Source organism: Myiozetetes cayanensis, unplaced genomic scaffold, assembly GCF_022539395.1.
Source record: "Myiozetetes cayanensis isolate MyiCay16 unplaced genomic scaffold, myiCay2020 scf6-25, whole genome shotgun sequence".
NCBI classification, from domain to species: Eukaryota; Metazoa; Chordata; class Aves; order Passeriformes; family Tyrannidae; genus Myiozetetes; species Myiozetetes cayanensis.
The window spans coordinates 51,154,732-51,182,159 of NW_026087853.1; the positions used below are offsets into that span (position 1 = coordinate 51,154,732).

The 27,428-nt window shown below is 42.5% G+C and overlaps 1 protein-coding gene across 5 annotated transcripts in view; it reads right to left on the reverse strand.

Moving 5' to 3' along the window:
- The window catches only part of DENND2B (DENN domain containing 2B), a 167,065-nt gene that overhangs the window by 10,231 nt on the left and 129,406 nt on the right, over positions 1 to 27,428 (reverse strand). For all 5 annotated transcript variants that reach the window (XM_050337187.1, XM_050337189.1, XM_050337186.1 and 2 more), the window contains 3 exons: positions 20,088 to 20,165; positions 16,462 to 16,602; positions 13,485 to 13,633 (listed from right to left, as the gene is read on the reverse strand). In XM_050337187.1, coding sequence (XP_050193144.1) covers positions 13,485 to 13,633; positions 16,462 to 16,602; positions 20,088 to 20,165 — 368 coding nt within the window. The remainder of the gene's footprint in view (positions 1 to 13,484; positions 13,634 to 16,461; positions 16,603 to 20,087; positions 20,166 to 27,428) is intronic.

Here is a 27,428-nt window from a genome sequence, read left to right on the forward strand (position 1 = left end):
GACAACAGGGACATGTTACTGCTTTCTCCCTGCTCCATAGTGTGGGTGCTCAGCCCCAGTACTCCCCTCGATGCGCAAGTGCTCTTTCCAAGGCTGTGAGCTCCCAGAGCCCCCTAGATCAGTCTTTCATTCCCAGGGCTCTGTGCTGCGAGGACACATTTTTTGTTAACCCAGAAAGCACCAACTGCTCGTGAAAAAGGGCAGAGAGGAATAAAATAAGAATTCAAGAAAGTCTTTGATACAGTGGTGCAGGACATCTCCAGCTTTCTAGCCAGTATAAAATGCCAGACATGACAGTGTTTCCTCCTGTGAAAAACTATTGCTGACTGTTTCTCTGTTACCATTTCTAGGTCATTTAAAAGGGAAAAAATTCTTCACTTCCCTCTTTTGACTCAAATCAAAGAAATTGCATGTTTTTTTCATTTTTTTAGCAAGAAAACCTACCCCATGAACACTTCAAATTAAAATCATGTGAGTGACTGTTGCTAGAGGAAAAGAGGGCACAGCAATGGAGCCATCTGACTGCATGACTACAGCTCCAAGTTCAGGAATGTGCAAGCACACATGTTTAGGAACAATAGGCATATTCAAAGGTACAGCACTGGATACAGAGAGGGTTGGAGAGGAGGTTGTGTCAGAAGACAACTGCAAGAAGTGTATGAGATAACCTCCTCACCTGGAACAACATCAAGCAATAAATGTGCTTGCAAACTAATACTGAAGCGAACCTAAAACAGAGATATTTTGAGACATGAAGCTGTGATGGGTAACATCCCTGCTGATTAGGGATTAAAGGATACCTCTGTGTGTTCATGCATAAGGCAAGTGATTCCTGGACTCCAGGAGACCTGCCTATTTGTAGGGTTGCTTGCATTTGTAAGGCACTACTTTCACATGATCTGGATTCAGAATTTAACTTGTTTTCACTGATGTTTTTAAGCTTGTGTGTTTGCCTCTGGATAACTAAATAAACAAAATAAACAAAGTAACAACAAACAAAATAACAAAATTATTATTTTGCTTCCCCATTTTAAGTAAAGTTATATAGAACCATAAAGTACTTCAGGTAGCAATAAACCTCAGGACATCAACTGATCCAACTCCCACTTGCTTGACATCAGATCAGTTTTTTTCCGAAGCTAGATAAAAATATATAGTGTTCTGATAGATCAAGCATCTTTGCTGCACGCTTTTGTGCAAGGGTGGCATCCTTTGGCAAGGACTTGAAGGCTGTCAGAAGGGTGTGCCCTGTGTGCCAAGGACTCCTGCCAGTGTTGACTAAACTCACTCTGATTCAGTTATGTTAGAAGCCATCTTAAAATAATATTTTTGTGCATACTAAAAAGGGACTATTGAGCTGCTAATTTCTTCAGAATAAATTGTTCACACTAAGCAGCACCTTCCTTTCCATTATAGCCCTGGGCTACACAGAGAAATGAAGGCTCATCTGGGAGCAGAAGGTCATCTTCATCCTGCAGGTAACCCGAAGGAAGGGAACAAAAGGAAAGGAAAGCAGGGCAGAGGTTGAATTAAGATCAAGGAGGTAAAAATAAGACCCATGAGGCAGAACTGGGAGGGGAGGAAGATAAAATGAGCCTGGTGAGCAGGTAAAAAGGAAACTGAGGGCCAAGAAAGCAGGATGCAAAATTAAGGAACAAGACAGTGACTGGCTGGGCCAAACAATGCAAGGACCAAGGAAAACAATTTAATGTGATCATGGATAAAGCTCTGTTCACACACATGGAGCCAAATTATTAGGTCCCTAGGTGAAAATTGTTCCTCCCTGTTGCTGTAGGCAGATGGAAGGACCATGAGGCTGCCTGATGCCAATTACCCATCCTTGTTCAGAGCCAGCACTGCTGAGAGGGGATACAGCTGCAGGAGGCAAGGTCAGACAGCACAGCTGAAGGTGTGTGACAGAAGCTCAAAGCCTACTCGTGGCACAGGTGGAAAACAAATATAACCAATACACTTCAGCCACTTCTGCACTTCTTCCTCCTTGCCCCACTCTGCACAGCCTGCTGATAAGCAGGCAGACACAAACCCACAGTTTCTAGCAGGAATAATTATCAAACTGAAAAGACAAGTTTCCTTCACAGTGAATATATTTATCTGTACGTGAGAGACAGAAGATTGTGACCAAAACAAACACCAGAATTTGGGCTCAGCTTATTACCATTTGACCCTAATTAATTCAAATCTAGTAAATTGTCTGGACACCGATAGAAAAATTATTTCTAATGATTACAGAGCAACAGGAATTAGTCAGTTCATGCAATTAAAATAAAGCATGAGGGGACAGGCAAATTACTGTTTTAGGCTTTGATTCAACACAGTATTTCAGCACAAGTTTCAGCCTTAATTTGCTTTCATTGTGCTGAAATACTTTGCTGAAATGAAGCCTCAAAGACCTTTTTTTCTCCCCACTTCTCCTTTAATCAGACCAGCCCTCAAGTACATGCACAAGACATGATAGCGCCTTCTAAACCACAACTTCTATGAGTGCCGTGGGAGAGGGCTGCTGCAAAATCAGCCTCTCCTCAGCAAGGCATGTTTCAACTTCAGAAATTTGAATATTTTTTTACTTTTCTAAAAGCCCTTCAGGGATTAAACAAACTATAGAGGATCCTTCAAGCCTTTATAAGGTGGTTTGGAAGTAGAAACTGCAATTTTTGAAGCTATTAAATATTTTAGTTTCATTTTAGTATATCATTAATGTATTTATTGAGTTTTAAGGATGTAATATATTTTTAAATTAAATAATTATATTTCAACCTTCTGTATTGAGAATTTTCTGTGGCAGAATCTTTCTGTAAAGGGCCCAATTCTGTGTAGGGGTACACAGGGGGAGGACTACCCTGCTGCTGCCAAGGCACTTCTCCTAACCTGAGCTTCAGGTAAATCTGTGGAAACCTTGGTAAATCTGAAGCTGCAGAAGTTTAGGATGGAGTAGTTGCATATGAGACTTAAAAGAGAGTTCTGAACGCTCTGAATTTCCTGTTACTACATCTGACCTTTCTCTAGAATAATCAATAAGGTGTTTAAAATCAAAACAGTGGGTTCATATTACATGGGAAATTATGTGACATTAGGCTGTATTAACCAGAGTAATATTTTGCATTATGATTTATTTTATAAAACAGACACTTTAAAGAAGTGAACTAAGAATCACTACCTGAGGTCTTTAGTAATTGGCAGCTAATACTGCATCTCTGATCAATACCCACCATTCTTCTTTTTCAGGAAATATAGGCAAATCTGTATGTGCAATTCTAGGGTACTTTTTCTCTTAATGTCACAGGAGACCTGCCAATAGAAAGCTCTGTTCCTAGTGTCTGAATAAAATAAGGAATTCTCTAGTGTAAGTGTGATCATGACAGATAGGAACACATATAATTCACGTGAGGATTGTGAGGTCCATTTGGGCCATCTCAAATTCAGCAGCCAGTTCTGAGCATGGCATAACTTAATCATTATACACACTACAACAAATACTGCTACAGTCAAGCTCTGGAACTGGGTAAAGAGCCCTCTAAAGCACAAACAATAGATCTCCCCTGTCTATTATGGGCTGAAACATATATTACCCAGCCTTAACACACATCAACACATATTACTAGCAGTGAGATAAGACTCACTCTTAGTCCAGAAGCAGATGAAAATCCCTCACTATGCACAGAACATTGACAAATACAAAACATTACTCAAGAATGAGCATTTCCCAGGGCAGGTGACTGATTTAACAAACCAGCAGCACTGCTGTTGCCTTCAGCCTCCAGGGTGCATCCACTCCTTCCTCACCTCCTGAGCCAGGCTTCCCCCCTCTGGCAAGCAGCAAGCTGATGCAGAAGTGAGAACCAAACCCTGCTTTTTCCAGGGGTGAAGGGCAGAGTCCAACCACAGTGGCTCCTCTAATTTGAATGCTGACACGTTTGCTGCAAGTGACCTTTGTGATATCTCAAGGAATGCAAACAAGTGATAACACTGGCAGGGAGAGGGGGGCACAGACTGAGGAGGAAATGCATATTTTCCACATCACATCAGCCTAATTATCAGTTATTGTCCTTTGCAGAATCTTTTAACTATGCTTACAAGTCTAAGAGTATAGCTACTTAACCCTCACACCACTCAAATGGCAATTTTGCCCCATAAAATGAGCTAAACCCAAACCTTCTTTTGCAAGAAACACTTCAGGTCACACTTCAGGTTTCATCTGGTGCTTTCTACAGGGCAGTATGAGAACAGCCAAGCCTGTAAAAATCAGTATGTCCCCACCTGTCTGGCAAAAGCGGTGCCGCAGTTCCTTCTCAGAGGGGCAGCAGTGACGCAGTTAATTTTGGGACATAATCCAGTGACCATTGAAGGTGAGTTACACAGAGCTCAGGCAGCAATTCCTTTGTGCTACTGATGATTCCGAGTAGGAGATTTTTTATGATAAACCAAATGTTACATCCTGGTTTTTGAAACTGTTTTCTCTGACTTTGATTCATGGGGCCATGGTTTACCAACACTGCCGTGCCAACGGGTACAGTTCGTGGAGCGGACTTGCCCAACATTTTGCGTCATCATCTCTGTTCCTTCTGCTGGTCCCTCCCTATCATATTTTACTGAATATTGAGTGGGCAACATCTTCACTGATAAGCTCTTCTCTGACCACATCCCCTTTAGCTTAAGTGTGTAACATTCTTTCCTTGTTTTGTGCTCTTACCCAACCACCTTGGGTCCATCAGCAGCCTCAATGACACTTAACACATCCCCACAGTGCTTTATGAGCACAGCAGGCAGGGTGGAGCAGAAGGGATGAGGGGTCTGTCACGACCCTTGCCTGTCCTCTCATTGCTCTCCCATGAAAGCTTGACAGAAGCACATGGACCAAAAAGCTTTTTTGTCACCATAAATGCCCCGTCACACCAGAACAGAAAAAGTCACAGAACGTCAGGACATATTTTGGTACACGGCGTAAATGCTAGGAACAAGAAACTTAAATTTTAGCTTTTTCTAAGAGGACAACGAAGAGAGCAAAGATATACCTGTGATATTCTTGGTAGCTGCTGTTGTTATGCAGGAGGGCTGCTGCAGCAATCTGTGCCCAACTGCAGTTTAGGTTCAAGGGCTTAAGGAATGAGCAGTTGTGTTACAATGCAATGGAGGGTCCAAGAGGAACAACCAGCACCCAGTAGCTGTCTGCCCTGCTGGGATGATGTGCCCTAGCTAGAGAGAGATGGGCATCATGAAAAATTATGTGCTCTCAGGGATTCCTATTGTAAAGCCACTGGATTTTTCAGTCAGTTAAAGTAATTCAGATTTTCAATGCTTGATAATTAAACAACTCATAAGGAGATATTTTCAAAGAAGAAGTAAGTGGAGATCATTCTGACTATATTTTGTTCCTTATCCAAGTATTGGAAGACACACATTTTATGCAAAATTTCCAAAAGTTATCATAACTTTCCACAAATTAGTGAATTCTTTTACTCTACTGAGAGCACTATTTTCAAAATCCAGCCCCCACCTTTCTGGAACGCCTGAGTGACAGGCAATCTGAGGGGCCACAGATAACCTGCAAAGCACAACCCTGGCTCATGGCACAGATCAAGGAGCTCAGAGCTGCAGACCAGAGACCGTGCTGTGAGGAGATCTCTCTCTCTCAGAGAATAGCTTTGAAGTGCTTAATTTAAAGAGAACATAGAACAGTTGATTAAAGGGGAATGTGGCTTTAACAAAGACATTATTTTTCTCTCCTGTAATCGTTGTGCGTAAGCAAGGCACATGAAAGCCCCTGGAGAAAGAGACATGCAAAGTGCTCTTCAGAACAAGGATTTGCCTTTTCAATCAACTGGCGTTCAACCCTACTTTCCAAGCAAAGCTCAAGCAAATGGGATTTTGGGAAAGAGTCATTGCTTTGACACATCAGCCACCTGCCCAAGCTATGTCATGAAGTTACAAGGAAAATACCCCAACATTTCCAAGTGGGAAGTTATCCTTATAGCCTACAGAGTTATCTAGTTCCTTCCTGCAGGACAGTTTCTTACCATGAATCCATAGCAGAAAGTGATTCTGGCCCAGCTGCTCCAGAGGAGTGTTAACTACCTGTTCTTTCCACACTGGGACCCTTGCTCCCACCAGTCCTTGTTAATGTTCACACCAGTGGTTTCAGATTTCCAGGCCATCATTGCACTATTGACAACAGGACAGCTGTAAAGTAGAATGAAGTATTTTTCTAGGTAGTAACCAAGTAGGAGAGGAACAATTCCATCCCCTTAAATCCTCCTCATTTAAAAGCTGAAAAGAGAGAATTTGTCTAAATCCTCTTGCAGGGAGCTAGAGGTCAAGTTGGGAAGATGTTGCAATTTACTGCCCTATTGTGCCAATAAGCAATCCAGAAGAGAATTACCAAACAGCATGGTCATCTTCTTATCCCATCCCCTTTCATGGGGAAGGGAGTGAGAATTTTGTTGTACAAATCATAAGTGGAAAAATTATGATGTTTTCCCACTATAGAGCATTGGCCAAAGCCTGGAGTGACATAAATAAATACCGCTGGAAAGGAGGGGAGGAGGAAAAGAAAAGTTATACAAGCTCTACCCTTCTTGGGATATGGCATATTAAAAACGCCATTGAAGTTTATTGTGTATTAAAAAGTCACTATTAGAATGTTTTTCTCTGGGACTGTGAAATAATAAACAAGCCAGAGACTTGGAATGTTCATTTTTTTCCTTGGTCTGTCTCTTTTCCCTGACACAGATTTTCCTATTGTCCATGTATGGCTCCTCATCACACAGTTTAGGTGACAGAGAAAGTAATCCAAGTGGTATAAAATGTAAGTATCTCTTGAGAGGATGGGGTAAAGTACAAAATTTCTTTCAAAAAATCTTGGGAGTCAGCTCTGCTAGTTACCTTAAACCACCTATTTTTCATCTCATTGAAGACCTTCAATTTTAGCATTCAGACTCTTAAGACAAGGTGCTCCAAATCTTGTAGGACTGGTCTGCATGCAAACATCCTACTCAAGAAAGATTACTCGCTAGATTTGATAGGAAAGAAAGCAGGGTATCAAGAAATTGCTGCTGCATCAGGCCAGTTAATCACTTATATTACAGAAGGTTTAAGGGATGTTTTTAAATATTTCTGTTTCTATTTATTTATGCTTCATAGTGCAAGCAGACTGAGAAAAAACAGTCTCACAAATGGAAAGTGATGGCAGGGTAGGTGACAGAGACTCAGACAGACTCCAGAGGATGCTTCTTTTATAAAAGATAAAAGGAGCTGCAAGCTGTTGTCCCTCAGGTAAAGCAGGGGTGGTCTGCAGGTTCTAAATCACTCTTTAGGGTGGCTGATCTGGCTCTTACTGGGGGAAACAGAAACTCTCTGGTTGCTTACATGAGGAATGGATGTTTTTGCTGTAAAATAAATTCTGTCTACTAGGCATGATTACATATTGGATAATTATACAAGAGCTCATTCCTTCCACTGCAGAAATTAGTGGAAGAAATTCTCCAGCTTATGTTCAGCATATCCGACCAGACAAGCACAATAATACCAACAGTATTAAGAAAGCACTTCAAGATCTTTGGATAAAAATATACCAGAAGAAAATTCAGTCATCCATACTTCTCCTGGGTTTAGACATAAGATTACACATTCCACAGGTAGAGTAGTTTGCATCTCTAAGCATCTCCTTCTTAAATGCAGAGTTGATAACTAAAGTACTGCCAAGACCCCATAGCCTGTGCTCAGAAGTGGTACAGACCAGTTAGAGACTGGCAACAGTAAGTTCTCCCTCACAAGTTTTCTGGCATGTGTTTGTTGTCAAATTTCTCTCACCTCCTTTTGTGGAGGTTTTTGCAATGGGGGAAAGTAAAGGAAATCTTTATTACTGGCCAAAGCTCATGTCTGTTTACTAAGCACACGTTCTCTCTCTACCCTAATACACGTGGGTTTACCTTTTAAACTGCCAGCTGGCAGATTTTACAAGATTTGTGATATGACAGACTATGGGAAAGGAGCATATCTAGGCAGCAGGTGGGGCTGGCCAGACCTGTCATTGCCATGATTAGCTTGTAAGAATTATATCCCACTTTTGTTAATAAAAAATGAACAATAAGGAAATAGGGAATGAGCTTGTACTTTAGTAATCTGCCAGAAGGTTTAACTGCTCTTGCTTTTCCACTTGACCTTGCTACAGGAGTGAGAAGCAATAATTTGCTACTAAAACATTGTCACTTATCTCCTATTTAAATTTGCATATTTTAACTTGAGCTGCAAGATCATGCTATGATTTCAGCTACTAGATTAAAGGATCCCTAATACTGTCTTTCTAGGTAGGCACTGAGAGATGGGAACCAGGCTACCTCTCAACTTTGCTGCTAGTTCCTTAAGCCTTCCAAAACAACAGATTCAAATATGAGGACAAGCATCAGTGGTCCTTGAACATCCTGGGTGTAACAGCCCTAAGCTGTGTCTGTCCACGAGGTTTGGGAAATGCTGTCGTTTGTTCTGAAAGCCTTTGCCCTTGAATGCAAGTACACTCGGCTCCCCTTTTGCTCCACAAAGTTAACAGAGACATGCCTGCGGGATGACTACTCCAGTATTTACATATTTATGCTCTGTCCTGTATTAGTCAACGTTTCTGTCAGCAGCCCATGACCTTTGGTCAGGTCTAGGATCCGCATGGACTTTCTACAGTTGTGTGGGAAGACAGATTCCTCCTGGCAGTCCAGAATACTCTGGGGAGGGGTAGGGAGGTTATTGTCCTTAACAGGATAAAGTCTTCACACCTCATAGCAACAGCACCTCTCGACTTCCCGGGGCAAGCACTGCAGAGGAGGGTTTCAGGAGGCAGCAGCACACCAGGTGGCAGACTGCTGGTCTGTGCTTGGCCAGGGGAGGGGTGCTGGCAGAGGGGCAGAGAAATACGGAGGGAAAACTCTTATTGATAAGACAGAGTCATCTGTGGCCCTCCCTACAGGTGGGAGACCCTGATGTGCAAAAGATTAACCTGCACTGAAATTCACTGTCATCCAGCATTGCCACAGCATCATTCCCTCAGGACTTCCTGAGCTGGCACTGCTACTTCTGAGAAACACCTGGCCCACCTTCACCTTGAGGTACATTTCCAAGTTTATCCATATGGTTTAGGAGCATAAACCACACTGCTGTCAACAGAGATTTTTTTCCCTGAGGCTCATGCTCCTGTTTCACTGAGAAGTAGCTGAAATATCTCATATAAAAAATAACATTCATAACAATGAAAAGTTATTTTGTCTTTTACAAGAGATGGGGCTCTATAGAGGCCTTTCACAGCCCCAAAAGCTCTAGAAAGGCCACTGAGAGGAATATTGTTGGATTTGGCTCCATAGCAAAAGACAAGCCTCATCACTCCCACTGACTCTGGCTGGCATTGACTGGACCCACATGTGAAATGTAAGCAAAATACCCTCAGAGTCCTTCACAATATAGTGGATTACAGCAAGAGTGTTTTTTATTTATAAAAAATGGGATTATAACAAAAGGACATTGGTATGTCCAGGGCCTTCCTTTCCCACTCACCAAACATTTAGGGGAAAAGGCAAAGAGACTGTTCTCACATGCATGGATACCTCACCTCCTCAGCAAACATGTCCACAAATTTGTTTCCCCAGCAGAAAACTAAAACAAGCAGAGAAATATTTTTCTTCCAATGTTTGCTTTCTATTTATTTTCTGTTGCTACCTTTGTGCCTTCAGCAGCGTCACTGTTCCTGAGCCCCAGGACCCACTGACTTTGCATCTGCTGCCTTTCAAACCCCAAAGGATGGCACCAGAGCAGCTCTCCCTTTGCAGCTGGAAGTCACAAGACTATTTCAGAGTTGGGATGAACAGGCAGAATGCTGGTTACATAAATAGGGGCTTCCAGCTGGGTCAGGGACTTGAACTGGGATGGGACATACCACCTCAGCTGTGTTTTCAGCAGATTTTTAAGGAATTGGAGCCTTAAGTTACCTTTTTAAGAGTTGTTGTCATTATTATTTTTATTGTTGTTGTTGTTGTTATTATTCCAAGTTTTTCTGTTGTTATCTTTATTTCTCTGTCTTCTTGACTGCTCATGGAAAGCAAAATACTGCAGGTGACTGGCAGATTCAAATTCAGTTTTGAAGGTAAGCAAAAAGCTGCAGGGTTTTATTCACCCAGTTTCAAGCAGAAAAAATGTATTATCAACTTACTGGTGAAACCTCCCCCCCAAATCTAACTGCACATATCTAACCAGGGCAACCTCACAGTCTTGTCATTCAACACTTCACTGTTGCTTTCTCATTGCTAGACAACTTTCTTTTGTTGAAAAGTGACAACCTCTTCTGCACAAAGATCAAGGACTATAAATTTTCACATTCTGGGCGCTATAAGAACCATAAATATCAATTTCTCAAATGAATCTCACTTCACTAGGCGTGACTTTCACAAACTTGTATAATGTGTGAACTCATTTATCACTCGGAGACCTGTTAAACAGCCAGCCACAAAATCCCATTGCATTGTTTGAAGCCTAAACCTCAACATCATTAATTTCTAAGCTAGTTTCTGGGTACATACAGAATTCAAATCCTTGTAAAATCTTTTTAATTTCCTGCTCTTGTTCTCTGGGCACACAGAGTGGACTGGTAAGATATTTTACTTTTTTTTCTTTTTCCACATTACTGGTAAACTCCTTCAGCTTCAGCCATAAACAAAATTCATGTCAGATAAGGCAAAGGTTCCAAGAGAGACAGTTATTAGCTCAAAGCCAGAGTGTTTCATTTTAGACTTCATCCCCATTTAAACCACGAAAACCTCAGTAAGTATTGAATTTAAATCCACAGTCACTTTCTCCAGGCCCTTGTCAAAGGACTCATTTTTAGTTTCTGTTTTACAGTACCTCCTAGATCCCCGTGCTGAGAGGGACCACACTGCATAAAGCAGAGCTGTATGAACACACAGAGTAAGAAGAAGTCTCAGTCCTGGAGTGTTTCTGATCCCAGGCAGACCAGACAAAAGGTAAGAAAGAGGTGCTATGTTTACAGCATGTGCCACTCAGCAGGTCTCTGGCTCCAGAAAGATAGCTCGGGATTCACAAGTCTTAATCCAGGACCTTATCAAACACATCAGATTTTGTCATCTTCTTACTAAACAAAACAAAGTATATGTATATAGTAAAGGGTACATGTGGATATAACAAAGTATATGGATTTAAACCTTTTTGTAAGAAAAGTTGCGTCCTTACAGGAGCAACCACAAAACTTCATAAGCCTCTTGTATCCATCTGAATCCTCTCCTTTCTCAAAGTACGTGCTAATGGCCTCTGATGACTTGCTCTCACACAGAAACATCAGCTCACCAGAGAACAGTTTTTGCAGGAGAGCACAAAGTTTGGATATGTGTTTACTGAAAGGGATCTTTACAGATTTCTGGTTGCTGTTGGTCCTGTTGACCTATTTCCCTGTGCCCAAAGGGTGAGCAGCACGTAACTGCACAGGCAAGCCTGAGCTGCTAACTCCCAGCCAGGGCTGCAGTGTGTATGAAACCCTGGCTGCCAGATGGAGTCCTGGGTCACCGTGAGCCCTCAGAACTCGCAACATGACTGCTTTCCATGCCAAGCTGCCTTAAGCCTGTCTAGGTAAGTTTAATTGTTGCTTCTCTTCTCTGCACGGTGCCCAGAAGCATGACATGATATTGGCTAAGGCAGCTGTCCCAAAGGAGCACTCCAGGCTGGGAATGGCTGCTGTCTGCCTCGGCCCTTGTGGCTGAGGGTGTCTCCTGCAGCAAGCCATCCCCTCAGTACTGTGCCCGTGGCCCACAGAACAGGGCTTGTGGTACTTTGCCAAACTGGGACAATAATACAAAGGAGCAACTGGGAGCTCCAAAGCAGAGCAACAGCAGAGGCCTCACTTCTGCAGTACCATGTCTGTGATTTTCCACCCAAATCATCGTGCCATTTGAAGGAATGCAGACCTGTGTCATTTGGAGTTACAGACTTGTGGGTGCCATTAATTCTGCTCAGTGAATGGTAAAATAGAAAGAGACAAAATGTTGTAAGTAAGCATGCTGTAGAAAGAGCCAAAAGGAACACACCAACAGCATTTTCAAAAGCCACCTGCCGCAGTATTCATTGTGTGACTCACATGTCTACTAAAGTACTGCAGAAACCCTGGACTAGTTACACAATTCGCACCAGGAGTTAATGTAAAATTAAGTCATCCCAAATGGTCATTCAAACTAAGTAACTACGGGTTACTGACAAGGGAAGGGATGAAATAAAATGTTCCTGTTGTTCTAGACAACAAAAAAGACTGCTAAGGAAGTAACTTTATAACCTGAGAAGGGTCTGCAGCTTTAAGAAATTTTCCCCTAAAGGTTGTAAAGCTTTTACTATGCAAAGTATTTTTGCTATTATATACACTGGCGGCCACTAAGTGCAGCTATTATTTCTGGCGGTCATTCAGAGAAGGTCAGGACTGATAAAGTGTTTAACAGAGTTTGTTTGGGTAGATCCATCTGTGTTTTTAACCACCCATACAGTCTTTTGTGTCCTTTTAAAAGATGCTGCATGTTCCGGAGACTAATAAATTACAGTCTTTATTTTTATTTGCCATCTTTTATTATTTATCATGCCACAGCAAAGAATGTCTTATTTACAGCGGCCATGCTTTTCTTATATAGATACCTGGACACAGCCATCTGAAAAATAGGATGTTTCTTTGCTGTGGAGCAAGGGTGCAGCCTACACAGAGCTCCCACTTCCTTAGGAAAAGCCATGTAGGGCTGTGACCTGTTGCTCTCACTCCTTACATCTTGGGATGAGTTCATGCCTCAGAGAAACCCAGAGGGTAGATTGCAATCAAAGGGCAGGGAAGCAAGAGCTATGTTGAAAGGCTGTAGCAAGCATCCCAAGATGGAGCTTCAAAAGGGAAATGTTTTCAGGACATGTGAGCAGCAGGAAAAATATCCTAGCTAGCTGGGATGGACTGTGATAGCATTTTAATACTGGATGGGTTTGGCAGTGCAGGATTTGAAACCTAACCCCATTAAAAACTCTCTGTAGTGCATGGAGTAAACCAGGGGAACTCTCAGCACCCCAGTTCCCTGCCTGGTTGCACTGCATGGCTGCAAGGTGATAATCTCTGCTACTGTTTATGAGTACTCCGTGTCCAAAACCTGAAATGAAATATTGCCAGAACGCCATTGATTCAAAATGCTGTGCAAACATTTGTTGACTATGGAACAGGTAAGAATAGGTATTTTACAGATGGGAAAGTAAGACACAGAAAAAACAGCTTGCAGCTAGTGATCACTAGTGAATGTGTGCCCCACACGTGTGACACAAATAACTTCCATTGGTGTAAAAAGACATTTAAATTCCACGGTGAGAGGATCCTCACATCTAACAACCATTCTGTACAGTTCATAAAGCTGCTTGTATCCAGAGATAGCACTGTCCTGAACTGTCCTGGTTCGGGTCCCTCTGCCACTTACCTGAGCTTATCTGCTACAAAAATCACACGCCGCTCCAGCAGGAGAGAAGCAAAGATGCGGATGATCTGACGAACACTGAGGCACTTGAAAAGGCACTCAAAGTCCACGTGTTCCAGACGTGAGTCCATGGGCCTCCGCAGCTCAATGACCTGAACACATCCAACAAACCCCAGTCAGCATCACTGGCCAGGGCTCACAGTGCCAGGGATGCCCAGCACCCCAGCCTGGGCCTCCAGCACTGCTCCAGGCTTTCCTTTCTCCTTTTGAGGGAACACAGGGAATGAACCCCAACCCCTTTGGCAAACTGAGGTTGGAGGCAAAGCACTCCACAGAAATGGCATATTGCACAATTCACTATCAGGTCATTCTTCCCAGAATACAGCTGTGTGCATTGCTGTCATTTCTGAGGGAAGCACACTACTCCCTTGTAAACAGCGTGAGAGACGTAAAGCTTGGCTCAGTCAACTGTATGAAACAAGTAACAATTGGAAACACTGAAGCCGGAAGCTTAAAGGGTTAAAACAGTCCTAAAGACAATGTAAATTTGGTTCTAAGCTTGGCTAGCAATTCATGTTAACATCTAGATAGGAGCCAGGGACTGAACTAAAAGGCCAGGCAGAACTGAAACCACATTTACTAAATTTCCACTCTTCCATGATGCATAATTAACTAGATAACATTTTAAACCTTTTTATTTACTTATATATCTTTCCATATAAAGATATGTACATATATATATACTTAACTGGGGAGTCAGGACAAGGCCTTAGATGGTGACTTGTGACATCCCTTTAAAGTCTAATTTTCATACTTCATCCATGACCTCAGGCCCTCTCCTTCCTTTTCTCAAATGTCTTTTGCTTGATTCCTTTATTATATCTTCCTTTTACTCTGCAATTGACATGCTCAGATGTGGAACTTGAAGGCAGAGGACAGAAAAAAGAAGAGGGAAAAATAACATGAAGAGAGTAACAGAAGGAGAAAAATATGAAACGCGAGAGAGCAAGTGATGGACTATTGAGGAATTCGAGGAAAGAGAAGGGAAAGAGAAAAAGTTGTCCAACTTGAAGCTGTGTTGAAATCTCTGAAGGCATATTAACAGGAACATATATACATCTCCTTCTTCCCAGATGTCCAAAAATCACCACCACTCTATTGTTTTAGACCCCTTTTTATGTTTTCATGCACATGATACTATGATACTATTTTCCACAAGCATGCCTTATCAGGTTTAAATTGGAGTAGGCCTTACAAAATTCCTGAAAACCAGTGTTTGTGTACAGATTTGATTTTTTTTAAGTCTGAAATACAGAACCATTATGATGCCAGAGTACTGGACACCCATCACTGAGCTGCTGCCCCAAAAAGCAGTAAATAACAAATTGCAGAGTGATGGTGTACCAGGAAGGCCTCCTTGGGAAATGCTGCCTGCCTACTTCTTCTTCATAACCAGTAAAGGTGCCCACTTCCTTTCCTTAACCTTGGGATTGCAAGCTCAAATCAAGTTTGTGTGCCAAATCACGAAGAGCTGATTTTACTGAAAAACTTCCAACATGAAAATGTTGCTGCGGGGTAGGATGCAATGCAAGTTACAGCAACTTTTACAAATACCATGGATGTTTTCTGCTGCCTGGCAAAGTCTTCTGCTTCACTCTGCTCATCACAAAGAAATATACTGTCTACTTCCCAATTAATCATCATCTTTGTTTAGGCAAGAGGAGCCACAATGGAAGGACAAGATTCTGTTCCTAATTAAGCCAGTGCATTCCATTTAAATAACGAGTTTGTACTAGCATAACAGAGAGCAAAGCTCAGCCAGAAGAGAGTTGTTTGTTTGCTTGTAATTATCTCAATGTTTTTCTCTGGGAGAGTTCAGGAGCTTGAGCAGAGGATAGAGAAGTTGCAGATCCATGGTTCCCAGATATATTCACATCAAAAATGCATTATCAGATCTTTCCACTGTTACTCCAATCACCCTTTCAGCTGCTGCCTCTCCAGAAGAAAATGTTTGTAACTTTAACATGCCTTGAAAGTCACTTACACAAGGAACCTTTCACATTTCATACCACACAGCATTACAGGCCCGATCCACTGAAGTCAGTGGCATTACATTTAGAAAAAATATGATTTAATGTAAAAATAGTAAAAGCACTGCAAAACTTACCCTAAGGAGAGCAAAATAACCCTTAAATGGGATTTTTTTTTTTAAACTGCTTTCACTAACTGGGATAAATTCTATTCCTATCTTCACTAATGTATCCCCTCTATATGCTTGCCCATCTGAGTGGAGCTACTGTACGCTTGCATAAGGGCATGCAAAGAGCAAAAATTTGACACAGTTAATGGCTGGCAAGCCTCAAGTTACAAAAACTTTTCATCAATATTGGCATTTTGCAGTAAGGCATATGTTGTATAATGGTAGGCTTCTAGCTGCTCGAATCAGTAATAAAAAGAAGTTATATCTATTATATGTATGTGCACACTTGCACAAAAAAACTTCTATATGACACACTTTTCTTTAAGGGACAGTTAAAGGATATTTACTACCAAAAAGTGCCATTTAAATGCTGCTGGTCACTCCTACCAAGGCCAGGACCAGCAGTAATGAGTCTTGAAATAGCAACCAGCTGCTGAACTACTCACACTTGCCCGTTATCACTGTGATAAAGCCCAGCAATGCCATAGTCTGTGAACTACACTAGGCCAGGCCATACTGGGACATTTGTGTTGTGGTTTTTTTCTTAAACCCAACCTACTAATAAACATGAAATAATAAATAACAATAAATTGGCTTATAATCATGAATGGGAACTAGCATTAGCATACCAACACTGGTGTAGTTCCTGCACTGCTCAATTTGAGGGTGTGCCCCCTCTTATCCCTGCAGTGTCTGTATTGTCTCCTCCTGTTTTTCTTTTGCTGTTTAATACTGGAATGGTAAGGGGGAAGACTTTTAATGTTTGCAGTTGCTTTTTACCTCGTTTCCAGCTCCAGGCAGAAAAGTTTTGACTTTGATTGTCTTTCCAGGTGCAGGAAAAGGCGATTCCATCAGACTTCTCATAAATGGATAAACCAGGGCAGCAGATATTCCCCTTCTCCTTTCAACCTCATCCAGGATCTAATTCATTAGTAAGACATAAGAGAAAGAAACAGAACATGTCAGCACCACATACACTTTCGAAGCATCTCTTAACCCACATGCACCTAAACGTGGTACATTCAAGTTTAATTCTCCTCTGCCATGCATTTCTTCACTACTATCAAGGCCCCAGAATTGGATCATACACTAAAAATGATGCATTTTCTGGTTATAAACCAGAGCCTGTTTATGAATGGAGTTAACACAGAGGCAAGGAAGAATGAATGAATCTGGAAAGGAAAAAGAAGACTCGGCATGACAAAAGGGAACTATATTGTTGGGATTTTGCCTGAACAACAGGGTGAACTGAAGGAGAGAAAGACAAAGACAAATCCCATGATCACAGGCAAGGTCAACGTTGTGTCTCAGTGGTACATCTTGACATTTGTATTAAGGAAAAACACTTTCTTCTACCCTGGGTGCCCATTCCGTTTCAACTGAGATGGCAGGAAAAAGCCAGAGCAGCAAGAAAAGCAATGCTGGCACACTGTGATAGAGGTCTACCAGGAAAGAGCTCCTGAAAGGGTGCCAGCAGTGGCTGTCCTGTCACAGTCTGGGCTGAGCTGGAGAGCCACAAGCAGCCTCATGAAGCCTGCCCAGCTGTTCACACTGGGTGCCTGCATTATGGTCACTTGCTGTTTGACACAGTGCAGAGCAGGCAAGCCAGTTCTGAAACAAGCAGATGGAACTTCTTAGAGAGAAAACTGTTATTTTCTTTCTCTCTTTGGTCACATGGGCCAACATAAATTAGATCACTGCTAAGTTTTCCCACATTAGGCAGACCATATAGATGATAAACCTAAAGAAGACGAGAAAGCAAGTTTCAAAGCAGTTAGTGGTTTGACCTGAAATGGTGATCTTTTAACCACCACTCAAGAGCAAAAGGCCATACAAGAGTTAGGGGGTCTGAGCCAGGCATTTTCTTTTGTTTCTCTTGGAAATTATTTTCACAGAAACAGACCATTAAAAGATACTTAAGCACAAGCTGGTGACTTGCAGTGATAGCTGGTGACACTAAATGCCAACACAGGCATTAGCTAGTGCATAGTTTCCCCTTCCTCCTTGCAACATAGTAAAGGCCCCTATATACATAACTTGCATTCAAGTCCACGGAAGTGGCAGATAACCATAAATGAGGATATGAATTTCATTCTTGATGTGATTTGCAACATAACTATCCTCACCAGACAAAACCAGATGCCCAAATGGGATGCAGTAATGAACCAGGGCTGTGTCCCAGGTTCCTTGGTGCTCCTGCACCCTGTCAGCACACAGCTGTAGTGTGCCCAGTATCCATCTCCTTTCCTGCAGTCACTGTTTGATGTTTTAGTAGCTGGAGTTGGAGGTCATGTGTGTGTCATATGCCTGCCCCAACAACCTTCACAACAGGAAGAGAAGTATTTAAACCAAATAAAAGTTGAACAGAGATCTCAAGAGAGAAAACGGTTCAAACTATTTGTTGAAACCATGACCAAATGAACTGGCTGGAGGTTAAGATATCTGTGGTTCTCAAGTCTGTCTCAGCAATAGGTATTAGCAATAGGTATACAAGAGTGAGTGAGCATAAAAGGAAGACGTGGATGATGAAAATAATGCAGGGTTATCAGAAATAGGATGATAAACATTTTAAAACAGAGGAGTGCTTTTGCTTTTCTGGTAAATAATATCCAAGATTTAACAATCTGTGGTCTTTCATCACTCACATTTTACTGTAAAGACAACTATTCCATGTTTTAACTAATTCAGAAAAATGCACCATTGAGACTTTTTCCCTCTCTTTCACAGGATTTTTCATCTAAGGACAACAAAGGTTCCTCTTAACTGGCTGAAAAAAGAGACTGTCTCACTTTTCAAGAACTTGTGTCTCCATCCACACCACATCTGTCTTCAAAATCAATAGGGATACTAAGGCTCAAGCACTTCCTCCAACCTTTTCCAAATGTGGTTCTTGGAGCATGTGTTAGGGAGCTGTGCTAAACCCAGCCCAGGGCTGGAGTCAGCCCCGTGTGCCCAACATCCTGTTCCCACCCTGGCACGGTGCCACTGGGAGGTGAGCAGCCCTCTGCAGGACAGCGCTGCTGTGACCAGACCCCAGTGTGGATGGGACCTTTCTGTGGCCCAGCCCCTCCACGAACCCAGGAGCTGAAAAACAGCACAGATGTGTTACAGGACCCAAGATGGAACTGAGTGTGAGCTTTTCTTCCTGCACACATCAAGAACTCAAGGCTCACTGGGCTTGCCTGACACAGTGCCTGGGAACAGCCCCTGCTGAGGCCCCTGGAGTTACACACTCACCCATCAGCCTTGAGGTCACTTTGGCTGAATGACCAGACACTTTTTCCCAAGTTACAGACTGAACTGGAAAATCAATTTTACAATTTTTGTGCAATGACGTTCCTTGTCTGACCTTATACCTCAGCTACAGTGATACTTGGTTGTAAGGAAAATACTTAAATTTTCTCCTCTTTTTTTTTTTCCCTCTCCCAAGTTTTCCTTTGAAAAAATAGCTCACTGTCAAAATTAGATAAAAACATAATAGCAAACAAAGAGCCTCAGGAGATCTGTCCATACCACGAGTCTGGTGAGCTGTGTGATCCTCCCAGAACAATGCATTCTGTTTCACTCACAGATATCTGTGTTTAGATACATATTATGTCTAAGAGACACTGTTAGAAACCCTTTATTTCAGAGCTTTATGAAAGATGTGAGAAGCAGAATTGCATTTAACTAGTGCAACCCAATTTTGTTCTTCACACAAGGTTTGTGTTAAACAAAGTTTTATCTAGAAAAGATTGAAACCTGCTTTGAAGATAATATTTGTATAAATATTAGATTGTATGAACAATATAAATGCTATGATTTTTATTAACTTCAATGATTTACATGTTCTTTTCAACTTTATTCCTATATGAATGAACAAGAAAAATCTGTGTAAGGTGTTTGAGATTTCCCATATCTGAAGTGAAAACGTCTGGCGAACTAAAACCTTATCAATTAAAATTTGGCCAATTAAAAGATTATCCATGCTTTCCTAGCCTCCTAGAATTAAAAAAAAAGTGTCAATAGGGTTAAACATATAGAATTCACATATCAAATAATCTTTTTTTCTTAACCTCATCATTCCATGGGGTATTGGAGTAAAAGTGGTACTGGCCCATCTTTCAAACTATAGATGCCAAGAATTACAGCTCGACACAGAACGGTTGTAGAAAACAATGGAAAAAACTTCAGGCAGCCAGATCATACAGACACCCAGATGTTTTTTGAATCAAATTCTGCCTCAGTCACAGAAGTAATAAGACTTTTCGATGAACCCAACAATAGGGATGAACTATCCAAAATAGCAACCGTAAAATAGTTATCTCCCATCAAAGGAAGAAATTCTTCCTGTCTGGTTCATCACTGTGGATGTGTCTCAGTAAACAATCAAATGAAAAAGCAATATTAAAAATGTATCTTCTTACCTTGGAAAATAAGTCAAAACACCCCAGCCGGCTGATGACGCAATAAACCTCAGGTAGGCGTGGGCCTTTTCCACTCGGCTGACAACAGCAAAAGGGAGATAGAAATTATATATCAGTTTGGAGTCGTAAGGAAATACACTTCTCTCTCTGATCACCCACTTGGCCATCATGTGATGTCTTTCACTATCTGTTTCTCCAACAAATAGCTGCTCTTGGAAAAGCATCATATTTCTTACATAAGATAGGAAGCTAAAAAGTGTAAATAGTGCTTATCCTCTTTGGAAATCACAGCACACTGGAGCTGTATTCCAATATCACTCCAGCTTGCAGCCATAAAAGCACATTGAGCTAGGACTGTAACTCATGCCTCTGCTATCTCTGTCCTCTGCTGCTGCTGCAGCATGAGGAGTGGGGCCACCCTGGGGCCGTGTGCTGGGAGAGGAGATCTACAATGCTAAGGGAGGTTATGATGGCTTCAGTTCCCCACTCACTCCATGGTGTTCAGAGAGAGCTCAACACATAGAAAGCAAGCCCACAGACCTAAACAAAGGCAAGCTGCATGAGTAAATCGTTAACTTCCTCCGATTAACTCATGATAAACATGAAACTCAAATAACAGTGGCAAGTATGAATCAATGATGCACATCCCCCCAGCCCCCTCCCAAAAAACCACTGTAAAGATCATCGTCTATAATCATCCTAGAAAAGATAGTTCCTAGAAAAGCAAATGGTACTTCCTAAGCATACTGGGCTCTGCTACCCTGCCTATACCACTGCAGGGCAGGCCCACCAGCACTGTGTGTGAAAGAAGGATATAACCACTGGCTGGATTCAGCTGGATTCAGCTTATTTACTGGAAAAGAATAGAATTAGGCCAATGCTGAGCACTTTGGAAAAAACACTGTCACTGCAAGGTCCTCAGGGCAGAGAGCTGGTCTGCCTGTGTACAGTGTGTGCTGGTAACAGTGACATCCATGCATTGCAGCTTTCCACTGCATTTTTAAGAAGCTGTGAGGTAGCATTCCAGTACTGTGTAGTTGCAACTGATTTTCATCGGATCAGCAGTCACACACTTCCTGGGGGCTGTTATTTCAACAAGGCAGCTTGTCGACTTCATCTGAAGTCACAAGCAATCCCAAGATATAATGCAAAGAAGTCCTGGTGCTGCCTCCTCCAGGAGCTACATCCATCACAGCACAGAACAGCCAGCAGGTACAGTGGCAAACCCCAGAACTACAGCAGCAAAAAGCTGAAAGAGGGGTCTGAGACAATAGGCGAGGAGGCTGCCTACATCCTCAGGTCTTTTGTCTGTGCTGCATGGAGTGAAAAGTGACTGTAAAAGAACCACTTGGCACCACTCAGCCTCTTTGTGCAGCTGTACATTATTGATGTGCAGCAGTGACAGAACCTTCTCCATCAGTAAGGACTCCATGATAAAGGAGCTCAGTCACTGTTTCCATCAGCTTCTGCCCACTTGTACATTTAGCCAAAGTGGCTGATGATCTGCTCTGTATCAACACAAAGATCTGGTGTATATTTCTCTTTGAATCATCATTAGACTCTGCTGATACAGTGATTAACTTCCCTGCAGTGTGTTTGACATTCACATGCCACAGAGATGACAATCGAGAGAAACTGAGGGGTAGCTGTGCTTTTTAAATCTGAATATTGCAATCTAGACTTGGACAGTCAGCAGGTGCCTGCCTGTTATAATAAAGACCACAAAAAAATACCAAAGCTAAGTGAATACAGATGAGTCTATTTCTGGATCCGAACCTGCTCACTAGACGTCACATCTCTGGAAAAGCAGAGTCCTTTTTTGTCCATATTAGGTATAAAATCCTTTCTAAAGGCACTGAGTGATTATATCAAGCATGTGGGATTTTGGTTAAAATCATTGTGTCAAATCTGCAGGAATGCCGAAGCCATGCCAGGAGCCTTGGATAACTCCCAACCAAGAGCTGTCTCACTGAGTGCCAGTAAAAACAGCACATTCCTGGGTCATCTATAAGACCAGAAACAATAACTGCTTAGTGCTTACTCCAAGATTCTTCTTCATGAAATATCATTGCTTTCAAATGTCTTAAAGGCTACATGCCTGTGAGAGCTGGGATTGTTCCCTCCTTGCACTCATCATGTAGGACATCCTTTTCTGTTATTTCAGAGGCTTTTTCCTGCAAACAGCACAGCCTGGCAGATGCATACACATCATCTGTAAGAGGCAGCAAGCAAAAGCCTCAGGCAGAGCCATTCTGAGGGGTAGGATTTCTCAAATTTATGACGCCCTTCACATAACCTCCCCTCTCAGCCATTAGTTTACACCTCAAAGATAGATCTAAAACACCTGCTCATTGTACTTTAGTTTGCTTCTGTTCCAGAAAAAAAATCCACATTGTATGGGACGTGTCACTCCTGCCTGGGCTCATCTCTCCTCACTAGGGGAGAGTCAGGCACAGGGTCTGGTCAGCAGTCCTAGTTTAAACTCCTCTCTTCCCAAAAAAGAGCTCTCCCAAGTTGCAGGGTGTGCTTTACAAGGCTCTACATGGCCTTGGAGCCATGTCCTCCATCCAAGGATCACTCTTGCACACAAAGAATTGGTCCAGTTCAGGAAAGTGATATGGTAAAGTAGCACAGCTGAGAGGCACTGGAGCGACTCTGCCTTGATGCATTGCACTCCTCCTGAAAGAAGAGGGATGTAAGGGATGATGTTTTGGTCTGGATTTGTTTTCAATTTGTTTTCATGGAATCCAGGATATTTTCAGCCCTAGATCAGTATCACAAATGAAAACGCTAATGCGTTTTGTTGATAACAAGACAGTTTCCCAAAAGGATGAACATAAACTGACAAGAACTTGGCTATGAGATGGAGAAACTGAAATCTACATCTGGGCTGATCTGTGGGTGGCTCAGCACAATCCTTTTTATAGTGAGTTTAATCTGAAATGTAGTGACAGAAGCCCACTCCGAAACCTGCTTTGGCAGGAGAAACAAGAGACTTTTGCTCCAAAAGCTAAGGCTGCCATTTTAATCTTTCAAATCACACCTCCCTGTCTGCATGCTTGAAATCTGGGGGGGGCCTCCAGAGATTATCCCAGTCTGGCATAGCACTGATTGTTGCTCGCACACTGCACATGCTTGCTATCAAAGCAAGGCAGGTTGTCCCTCCAGTGGGCACACCAACAGCCCTTCAGACACATAATTTAGGGGGCTGGGGTTCATACGATACTGAGGAGGTCATGGAGTGTCAGGAAAGCTTCTGGTTTCACAGCCCTAGAAATAACTGGGAAAGGCTAGCATGTTGACATCAGAGAAACCAAAGCAGCAGGGACCAAACACAACATTTTCCCTCCTGCACTTCTCCCAGCTTCTTCCATCTCCTGAAGATTAAATGCGTGGAGAGAAAAAGCAGCAAAACTGGAACTACCAAATGGCAAGAAAGAGGAAGATGCACCACGACCCTACCTGCCATCTCTAAGAAGCAGGAGTGCAGCATCAACCTGAAACTCCAGGACTGTGCTCCTTTCCCCCCAGAATGGGACAGGACATCTTGTCCAAGATCTTCTAAAAAATTCCTCAGAGAGCATTATTTGGAAAACCAGAGGAAGCAGTAAGAGCTGCCCCAAGGCCAGGTGAAAAAGGCCCATCAAAAATGCACTGCAGCAGCTGAGCTGTCTGAAGGAAGCAGGCTTTGCAAAGCACATGTGCTAGGCAGTATATCCAGAAACAAAGATGTGCCTTAACGGTGTCAGGAATCAGAACAATTAAAAAATATTGGGAGTCCAAAATGAATAGTCAGTCACAAGCCAGTTTCTATGGCAGCTCTTGATTCCGTGTTAGGGACAAGCCAAATTCAGACCATGAGAAAACTGTGGGTGTTTTAAATACCAAAAGGTCCTCGTAAAGTCTTCTTGTTATTTGGGAAAGATGAACTGTGAATGCCAGAGCACCCAATGTGCACAGGGCTGTCAAAGGGGAGGGCAGGATGGAGGGAAGAAGGCAAGGAGAAGAATAAGTTTTCCACTGAGCTTTTTTCAGCCCCATAAATATCTTGCATCCAACAAAAGTTTTCACAGCTTCCCTTCTCCTGAGGCTGACAGGAGAACAAACTCCCTTTTGCTGACCCCCAGCAAATGCAGCAAGAACTAGTCCCACCTAACAGCTGGTTTTCATGTTTCAAGGTACACACGTCACATTAAGGCATCTGCTCCTCCACTGACTCCTGGGGCTGGCTTGTCTTAGCCTACAAAAGTAGTGGAGAAGCAAATTTTACGTGAGAGGGAGGAGAGGGGTAGGATGAAACAGCCCCTGCAAGGGTATCCAAATCACCTTTGCTGCTGATGTGCATTCACTAGAAAAGCTGTTGCACAATTGCCTTGGAGGTATCAAAACATAACTGGAAAACTTCATGCTATCTATGGAAGTGCAGATTGTCTGCTGTAGTACAATAGGTTACATTCCATCCTAATCCTGTTCCAAAATGAAACAACATAAATACATTCAAAGGGGATACTGTAGAGGATTTGTAGTACAAACAAAACATAATTGTCACTGTATCCCTTGGGGTAGTTTTGGCAGCTTTTTAGCACACACACCCCAAAACCAAAATAAAAAATAAGAAAAAAAAGGTCTGAAAGAATTTGAAATCTGAAAGTAAAAAAGAAAAAGTGGAGCAGTTTGTTCACATTGCGAGATGCCAAAGGAGAACAAGGCCGATAAGACACAATTGTTTCCTGAAGAAAGGAATCTGCACACCAGCCTCTGCAGAAGACACAGATAGCCACCCTCACAGGATCAGGCTGGCTGGCCCAGCCAACCATGGAGCCTGCTAATGAGGCTGCCAAGTGCTCCAGAAGGTGTGAGACACCTCTCACTGGGTGTTACAAGAGCCTTCCCCAGGACAGCAGGGGAACATTTTCTGAGGAATTAGCCTCACAGCAGTTGGCTTGGCTTGAAGTGGAACAGCTTATAAGAATTTTAGGGTTTTCTTATGGTTCTATATTACTCAGTGTGGCCCCACCTTTCTCTTACATAATGTCTGCTAAAAACTGCATGTAGTTCCCAAATTATGGTTGTTGCATTTGACAGAACTTGCAGGTCAGGAATGGGACTAATTGAAGGAGATGCTGTGGCACATCAGAGCCACCCTGATATGATCTTCCAAAAACTGCTCAGGAAACTGGAAAAAATATGCCTCTGGCATATAAAGAGTGCCCATGGGATTTACCTGCTCCTTGTTGCCTGTACAAACTCTATTTGCATATATAAAATAAGAAAGTATGCACATGCCTGCAAACAGAGGAGGAATACATTGGTGAGGCTGTTTCATCACGTCACGCTTCATTGTTACACTTTGTGAGCGCAGCTGGGCCCTACGGAGAAGGCGCTTCAGGTAACAACCCCAATTCCCACCGTTTCTCCCAGCAGGACAGAAAGAGGTTGCAGAAGCCAAATAACAGTAGATCTCTGCTACTTTTGCAATAGGGCATTGTTATCACTCCTTTCTTTCCTCTGCTGCATAGGGTGTACCTGTGAGATGGGACATGTCTGCTTTGATATGCCAGGTTTAGAAAGATATATCAAGACAGTACTTATTTTCCCTTTTTCTAACATTTTTTTTTTTTTTGGCTATTTGGTTGATTGATTTTTGCCATAGCCAGTGGAGAATAAAAGCAATCTCCAATGCTGTCTCAAAATACCATTTTGTTGCTTGTATTTCCTGCTATGCTAACCTATCTTTTGCACCAGCTGAAAGTCAGTGTTCTACTTGTATGTTGTCTTTAATGTAGGGTGAATTTCACTGAGCCTTAAGTGAATTAAGAAAGCCTATGTTAATGTGTCATTGACAAACTGATTCAACATTCCTGTGTATAAATCTATTTTATTGTGGCTGATTATTTCAGTCTCAACCTAGTCCAGGATCAACTATTTTGCATTTCACAAATGTAAGCTCTGTGCACGGTTACAAATTTGCTAATATTCTCAGAAAGATAAAAGTCTTAAACCTCCTTCACCTGGGAGACTGAAAACATTCTATATATCTAGCCAAAATTTTCTGAGGTTTTGTTGGGTTTTTTTCCAAATATACCTTATTATCCTCTTTATGACAGCTCACAAAAACGTCATTGAATTGCACTGCTGCCCTGTATCTTGTTACGCTTATTTACACCAGCAAGGATAATTTCTAGGTGCTTCCCTTGTTTATCCCTGAGTCTCCCCCTGACCAACCCTTGATTTACTGCAACAAAAGCCTTCAGAGATCTTTCCTGCCCACATATAAACCTTGTTGTGGCCCACTCTGACATTGTGTTATACGGAGTAAGTAAGTCTCTGTGACGCTACCTACGGCAAATACCTCCCCCAGAACTGATAAACAAGTTTCCTGTTATGTTAGTTTAAATGAAACTTCTTACAAATAGAGGAACCACACACAGCAATACCTCCCAGACAGAGCATCTGCTGTCTGCATGACAAGGATCTTTGCCATGGGCAGAGAGCAGGATAAGAGAAGGGTCAGGAACAGGCAGCATTGCAGGATGGAGGGTTATTTCTAGTGACAGCAAGTTACTCTGTCGACTAGAAGCCACTGAAAGCTACTGGAGGCAGGTGTTCCCTGCCTGAAAAGGTGGGAAATTGTGCCAGAAACAGAAGGGAGGGCAAAGTGCCAGTGTTCCTTTCTCTTAGATATGGTGGACCTATTTACAAAGCTGCTGTAGACATTCTTTATGCATTTTCATTTACACAGAGTAAGCCAAAGACTCCTGCAGCATCCAATATCCATATAAGCTTTCCAGCCAAGTGTAGGCAACTGTCATGTGAACAGTACAGGAGCCATGGCTCCCCACCAGTCACTCACAAACAGCTCAAAACCTGTCCAGGAGGTGATGAGCACAGGCCAGCACAGAAACAACCAACTGCTTTATGCCTTGCTGCCATCCAGTCAGGTCTACAGAATAGACACCAAAAATCTCTGTTTGCACTGTGCTTCAACAGCCTTAACACACTTTGCAAGCCTTTTTGCCAGTTCTTCCCCTGACACATACACACTGCCATGTTCTCAGTTCATCAATTATCCAGTGATATTCATGGTGATGGGTAGGCTGAGTCAGGTCCCCACCTCACCAGCTGACCACCCCTGGTCACAAGGACTGAAAAGGAGCCTCAGAAACTAGACTTCCCACTGCTGGCACCAGCTTTGGTTTCATGGTCCTGAGCAAAGTGTGATGGGAGTATGCTGTCCACCACTGCTGTCCTCCTACTCACCAGGGTGGGTTATTTACCTGTGTCACAGACCTGCTGCAGATTAGTTAGGCAGTGCTGGCAGAGTCCTTTGGAGACGTGAGC